The sequence below is a fragment of the Oculina patagonica genome, unplaced genomic scaffold (assembly GCF_052425735.1).
Source record: "Oculina patagonica isolate OP01 unplaced genomic scaffold, crgOcupat unplaced1100, whole genome shotgun sequence".
NCBI classification, from domain to species: domain Eukaryota; kingdom Metazoa; phylum Cnidaria; class Anthozoa; order Scleractinia; family Oculinidae; genus Oculina; species Oculina patagonica.
Genome location: NW_027557085.1, coordinates 1 through 6,873, shown reverse-complemented (window position 1 = coordinate 6,873; position 6,873 = coordinate 1). Strand labels below are relative to the sequence as shown.

At 44.3% G+C, this 6,873-nt stretch overlaps 2 protein-coding genes across 2 annotated transcripts; both read left to right on the top strand.

Annotated features, from left to right (window-relative positions):
- The first annotated feature begins 381 nt into the window (after positions 1 to 381).
- On the top strand, positions 382 to 3,607 carry LOC144639606 (uncharacterized). The gene is made up of 2 exons (XM_078498889.1): positions 382 to 3,052; positions 3,135 to 3,607. Exons 1-2 carry the CDS (start codon positions 382 to 384, stop codon positions 3,605 to 3,607), a joined length of 3,144 nt encoding a protein of 1,047 aa, XP_078355015.1.
- Positions 3,608 to 5,154: 1,547 nt separating this feature from the next.
- Positions 5,155 to 6,808, top strand: LOC144639605 (uncharacterized). The gene has a single exon (XM_078498888.1). The coding sequence runs from the start codon at positions 5,155 to 5,157 to the stop codon at positions 6,784 to 6,786; it is 1,632 nt and encodes a 543-aa protein (XP_078355014.1). The 3' UTR covers positions 6,787 to 6,808.
- Positions 6,809 to 6,873: the final 65 nt, after the last annotated feature.

The window sequence follows — 6,873 nt, the reverse complement described above, 5'->3', positions numbered from 1 at the left end:
TCTTGTTGCGCTAGGTTGCCGGCTCCCTGGTAATGTTAACTCCACCGAACAGTTTTGGGACGTTGTTAAGATGGGAAGAGGAGTGGTGGCCTAAATCCCTTTGAAACGTTGGAATATGGAAGCATTTTACGACAGAGGAGAAAGAAAGAACGGTAAGAATGGTCTCAAACCGTGCCTGGCTTTATTGAAAATATAGATAAATTTGATGACACGTTCTTCAAAATATCTCCACGTGAAGCTGCCTCCATGGACTCTCAGCAGCGCCATCTGTTAGAGGGTCACATACGAGGCCTTTGAAGATGCTGGTATAGATACAAAAAGACTAACAGGTGACTGCCTTTTGGAGTATTCGTTGGCATTGGGTTGACCGATTACGATACAATGACATGCGAATCAAACATGATGGATGCTTACAGTATTACTGGGGTTACACAGAGTGGTGCTGCCACCCGATTATCTTACGTTTTCAATTTTAAAGGCCCAAGTCTCGCTGTTGATGCAGCCTGTGCGTCTTCCATGACGGCATTGCATCTCACTTGCTCAGCACTTTCCAATAAGGAGTGTTCCGTGGCAGTTGTAGGAGGGTGTAACGCTGTACTGATACCAGAAATCTCCGTTGGATTCAGTGCTATGGGCGTGTTGTCACCAGATGGCCAATGCTGTCCTTTTTCAGACACTGCTAAGGGGTATGTACGAAGCGAAGGATGGGGCGTATTGATTTTAAAGCCTTTGGACCACGCTGTACAGAATGAAGACCACATATATGCTGTCATCCGGGGTAGCGCCATAGCAGCCAATGGGTATAGTAACAGCCTTACTAAGCCATCAACAACAGCACAACAGCGTGTCTTAGAAGAAGTCTACACACGTTGCAACATTTCCCTTTCGTCAATAGACTACCTGGAGGCACATGGTACTGGCACTCCAGTTGGTGATCCTATTGAGGCTGAAGCTATCGGAAAAACCTTTTCTCCTCATCGATCGACTCCTCTCAAGATTGGATCTGTGAAGGGCAATTTTGGCCACAACGAGTGCGCCTCTGGAGTTACTGCAACCATCAAGGTAGCGCTCATGCTGGAAAAACAAACCCTTTGTCCCACGATCAATTTTAATAGCCCCAACCCCAATATCGACTTCGAGTCTCTCAAGCTGGAAGTAATCAGAAAAACTGAAGTCCTTGAGACGAGATCTTGTCGCAGAGTAGCAATCAACAGCTTTGGAGTCGCAGGAGCACTTGCGCATGCAATATTGGAACAACCACCACAACAAGTACAGAAGGAACGAGATCAGTGCAAGTGGACATTTGGTGGAGAGAAATCTGGAGAGCACATCATAGTACCTTTATCTGCCAAATCCAAGGATGCCCTTACAGATCTGGTGAAACAGTGGAACGACTTTGAAAGCTCCATGGATGCTTTAAGTGTTGTCTCGTGGTTGTCTACCCGTCGAACGCATCACGATTCCCGGCTAGCTGTGATATCTAACTCTGGTTCTCGCTTTCGTGATCTGTTGGCCAAATATGTAATGAGTGACTCTAGCGAAGAAGAGATAATAATTCAGTCTTCAGAAGCTAAAGCGCAAACAGTGTGTTTCGTGTTCCCCGGTCAAGGACAGCAGTGGAGTGGAATGGGCCAGAGACTGTACTGCACGGAACCGATCTTTCGCGACACTGTACAGAAGTGCGATGAAATCTTTTGGAAAATGAGCGGTACATCACTGATTCACGACATTGGTTTGTTTGAACTTCCATCTCAGAATACGGTAGAACACGTTATAGATGAGATGGAAGTCTATCAGCCAGCTATTGTATTTTTCCAAATAGGACTGATTGAGTTATGGAGTCACTGGGGAGTAAAACCAGACGTTGTTGTTGGTCACAGTTTGGGAGAAGTAGCTGCTGCCTACGCGTGTGGTGGTCTAACCATTGATGAAGCCATTGCTGTTATTTATCACAGAAGCACTGAGCAGATAAAGCTCAAAGGATCTGGTAGTATGGTGGCTGTACGTAATTCATTAGAGGAAGTTAAAGAAATGTGCTCTAAGCAAGAAGGAATTTTCGTCGCTGCTATTAATGGTCCAAGATCAATTACAATCGCAGGAGAGAGAAAAGGGATTGATTTTATTTTGCATGAAAATCTATCCAACTCGAAGAAACTTCGTGTACAGTGTGCCTTCCACACACCGCATATGGATGCTATTAAGGTCTCGTTTGAAAGGGCGATGTGCAACGCTGTGAAAACGACGAAACCGTTTCATTTGCCATCATTTTATTCAACAATAAGTGGAAGACGCTATAACGAAGATTTTGGTACGGCATACTGGTGGAAAAACATCAGGCAACCAGTGCAGTTTCAAAGTGCCATTGAGTGTATTCTGAATGAGGAGAAGCCAGACGTGTTTTTAGAGCTTGGTTCGTCAGTAACGCTGTTGTCTTCAATACGACAGATTGCTAACAGTTTACCAAACGATAGTATGGTCACAACATTAGCATCCTGCAGAAGAAACAAAGACGACCGTGTTTCCATTCTTCAAGCTCTGGGTTCATTGTACGTTGCTGGTAAATCAATGAAATGGGAAAATGTTACACACAGATGTGCCCAATGGCAGCCATTACCAACGTACCCATGGCAGCATCAGTCACACTGGAAAGAGTCAGAAGGAAGAAAGAAAAGACGGCTGGGGATAGAGGACAGGAGTTTCAAAGGTCAAAAAGGGAATCTTTCTCTCGACAAATATCCATTCTTTAAAGATCATGTCATTCAAAATCAATTGATCTTTCCCGGGGCTGGATATGTCGAGTATCTACTCCAAATATGCTTCAATCAAGATGAGATTCCAAGTTTGAAGAACGTCAATTTTACCCAGACATTGGTGTGGCCTCACGGTGAAAATAAAGTCGGTACGTTTGGTGAAGGGACTGTGTCCTTAGAAGTTTTGCAAGAAAACAACAAGTTTTATGTTAGCTGCAACAGTGTTAACTATTGCAACACCGAGGTTGCAAAGCAAAACCTTTGTTCGACAGTTGTCCTACAAATCGATAAAATATGTTCAAGTTTCCGGGCAGAAATCAGAGAAGAGAGTTTTATCTGCCTCATGAAAGAAAAATGGATTTGATTACGGCCCTGCCTTTCAAGTGGTAAACCAAGTGCTAGTTGGTGACGGCGAGGTCCTTGGCTACCTTGAAGCTGCTCCTGATAGCAAACAACGAATTCACGTCACAATCCTGGACGGCTGCCTTCAACTGGTCATTGCAGCGGTGGGTCCCTGTACATTACTGGCGCATCCGGACAAAGATAGCATCCTTTCAGATGACAGTTGCTCGTATTCCTCAGGGCGTAACCCTTGTTGCTCACGCCGGAGTCTTGGATTTCGACAGTGCATTCTTGATCGGGGATGTCGCATTGGTGACAACGGATGGAAACATCTTGGCCTTCGTGACAGGAGTTCAAGCACAGGCACTAGAGAAAACGGGACAATAAAGCTCGACGTCAAAAGCTGTCTCTATAGTACTGTCTGGCAGCCTTTAGAATCACGTGTCCATCTCGAGGAGCTTGAAACGAAATTAAAGACGGATTATCTAGAGAAGAAAATACCTCAAGGGACATGAGAGTCATCCAAAAAAGCCATCAACGATGCCTATGTTCGACATGCTATGAGAGCTGCTGGAAAGACCGAACTGAACGACAGTGCTCTTAAAAACCTCTCGAAAGAATCAACAGAGGGCACGGATGTCTACAAAGATGTAGCAAAAAACATAGAAGACATCAAGCATCCACTGCCTGAAATGGAGCAAGAATTAAGTGCTATCCAACAGCTAGGGGAAGCACTTCCTGTCATTTTAGAAGAGCCGAATACAGCAAAGACTCAAACGCTAGCAAAGCAGTGGTGGAACAAGTATCTGGAGAATTCGTTTGTCACAAAAGTTCACCTTCAAGCTACTGCAGCGGCTATTACACAAGCAATCAAAGAAGCCTTTTTGAAGAAAAGTGTCATTCGTGTTATTGTAGTTGGTGATTGGAATGATGGCCTATCGACTTGTATTCTTCCGTGCCTCAAGGAGAAAGGAATAGAACATAAGTTTGAATACACTTTCACTGGGTCAACGGACTCCCTCCTTCAAAATGCCAAACAGCAACTCAAAGATTTCACGTTTGTCAAATGCAAGTATCTGGACATAGAGCAAGATATAGAGGAGCAAGGATTTGTTCCAGAAAGCTACGACCTTTTGGTTTCCTTGTACGAATTGCATTCCAAAGAAAATGCAGCTGGAAGCTTGAATCACATGCGACGGTTGTTATGTAATCAAGGCTGTCTGCTGATCTACGAAGTTACGAAGGTGAACTACCTTATAGAGCTACTTTTTCACCCATCACTGTCCTTGCATCTTGGTCACAGTGAGAAAATCTTGCTTTCCACAGATGAATGGAAAGATACGATGACTAGAAATGGCTTTGTGGATGTTTTCACTGTTGATGCTTCTTACGAGTGTTGTCCGAGTGTTATTGCTGGATACAAATGCAAGAACCATACCATCTCTCGAAGATTGCTGCCCGCGGTCGATGATGACATCACAATCATTGCAAAGGATGGCCACCTTCTCGCACAGGTTTTGAAAGAAAAACTCACGAATTCAGGAAGAGTTCAAATCGTATCTGAAGTAAGCAAACTGCAAGAAGATGACAAGGTCGCAGCAAGCGTTATTATTTACATGAGCCCGTCAAATATGGAGGATATTCCTTGTCTTGTTGCCTTGTTGCAGGAAGCCAACAATGTGTCCTTCGTCAAAAGCCTTTGGGTAATAACCTGTGGTGCCAGCATCAAACGTGAAAAAATGGAAGGAGCTGCTCTCGTTGGACTTACACGCGCAGTGGGAAATTTTATTCACAAATTTCCTGTCTACTCCGTTGACGTAGATCATTAAACTCCCCTGAGAGCAACGGAAGACTTGTTTGCAGTTTGCTGACATCTCCTCCTCCTGACCATGAGATCGTCATTTATCAAAACAGATGCTTTGTACCTCGTGTTTTGCCCTTTGTACTCGAGGAATCCAAGGAAATCCAGTCCAAAACTTGGAAAGTAGGCCGCCACCAATCAGATGACGCCACGTGTGTAAATCGCAGTGTCGATGAGCTGCAATTTCTGGCATCGGAGACTATGTCGCTCCAACAAGACGAATTACTAATTGAAGTGAAAGCTGCTGGACTCAACTTCAAAGATGTCATGGTGGCCATGGGAATGCTTGAAAAGTTGAAGATCAATGATGCAAATGAAGGGCTTGGTCTGGAGTGTTCTGGCGTTGTAGCAGATAAAGGATGCTCTGTCACAAAGTTTGAAATTGGCGATGAAGTGATCGTTTTTCAAGAATCTTGTTTTGCTTCACACATCAAGTGCAACCAGGAACATGTGATACATAAGCCACAAAATCTAAATTGGACCGAGGGTGCAGCCATTGGCATTGTGTTCACTACAGCATTGTACTGTCTGGTAGAACGAGCCGGTCTGAAGAAAGGTGAAACGATTCTTATTCACTCTGCCAGTGGTGGTGTGGGACTTGCCGCAATACAGATTTCAGAAATGATTGGAGCCAATGTCATCTGTACCGCAGGAACAGAAGAAAAGAGACGCTTTCTAAAGGAAACGCTGAAGATAAAATATGTCACTGACTCCAGGTCTCAGCAATTTTACCATGACGCCATGCAGTGGACAGAGGATAAAGGTGTGGACGTTGTTCTGAACTCTCTTAGTGGAGATTTGATGCGTAAAAGCATCGACGTTCTGTCACACGGTGGCCGTTTCTGTGAAATTGGAAAGAGGGATATGCTGGAAAACTCTCAAATACTAATGAAATCTTTGCTTGAAAACAAGTCGTTTCTTTCTTGTCATGTAGACATTCTTTTAAGCCAACAACCACAAAAGTTCATCGCCATCTTACATAAAGTATTGCAACTTCTCACAGATGGTACCCTTCGACCAATAAAGACAACTGTTTATCCCATTGCAGCCTTCAAAGAAACCTTCAGAATGATGTCTAAAGGTGTACACATTGGCAAGATCGTTTTTGACGTCTCAAGTGAGCCTTTCCCGCTTTGTGTGCAAAATTCATCGAAGCTGGTTAAGCCAAATGCCACTTACATCATCACAGGGGGATTCGGTGGTATTGGTCTGGCGTTGTCTCGCTGGATGTGTAAGAAAGGTGCCAAACACCTAGTGTTGGTGTCACGTCGAGGATGCCACAATGCTGCAGGTCGCCGTACGTTAGCCTTTTTGAAACGCCAAGGAGTGAAGGTGTTCGAGTGTGCTGGAGATCTTTCGGAAAAATCATTTGTCCAGTCGATGATCGCGGAGTGGCTACACGAGAGAAGCATTCCTCCGATAAGAGGCATATTTCACTTGGCTGGAGTCATTAAAGAAGATAGCTTTCCTTATCTTCGTCCTGATCAACTTAAGTTGATACTTGGTAGTAAAGCTAGGAGTGCTCAATATCTGCATGACCTTACTCTAGATGAGCCTTTGGATATTTTCCTGTTGATGTCTTCTGTTGTAACGGTGTGGGGAAATTCTGTTCAACCTTCATACTGTGCAGCGAATTCCTTTCTGGATGCCTTAGCTCATCAGCGGCACAGTCTTGGATTGCCTGCTTTGTCTTTGCAGCTGGGACCAGTGCAGGGAGCTGGATTTCTAGAGGACAAGACTGAAGTGACCCACGACGCTTATGAAAAAGGGAGCATCAACACTGCATATAGATGCCATTCTTTCAATTTTGGAGAAACTACTGACATCCTGTGACAAACCCGTCGTCTGCCTAGCAAACCAGGTGAGTCGTTGACGTGCAATTTGCTTTCTTTTTCTTCTATAAGGCGTAAAAATTGCAAC

Coding starts and splice junctions, on each gene's coding strand:
- LOC144639606 (XM_078498889.1), top strand. CDS start 382: ATGACATGCGAATCAAACATGATGGATGCTTACAGTATTACTGGGGTT. Junction 3,053..3,134: donor AATCGATAAAATATGTTCAA/GTTTCCGGGCAG, acceptor CTGCCTTTCAAG/TGGTAAACCAAGTGCTAGTT.
- LOC144639605 (XM_078498888.1), top strand. CDS start 5,155: ATGTCGCTCCAACAAGACGAATTACTAATTGAAGTGAAAGCTGCTGGA.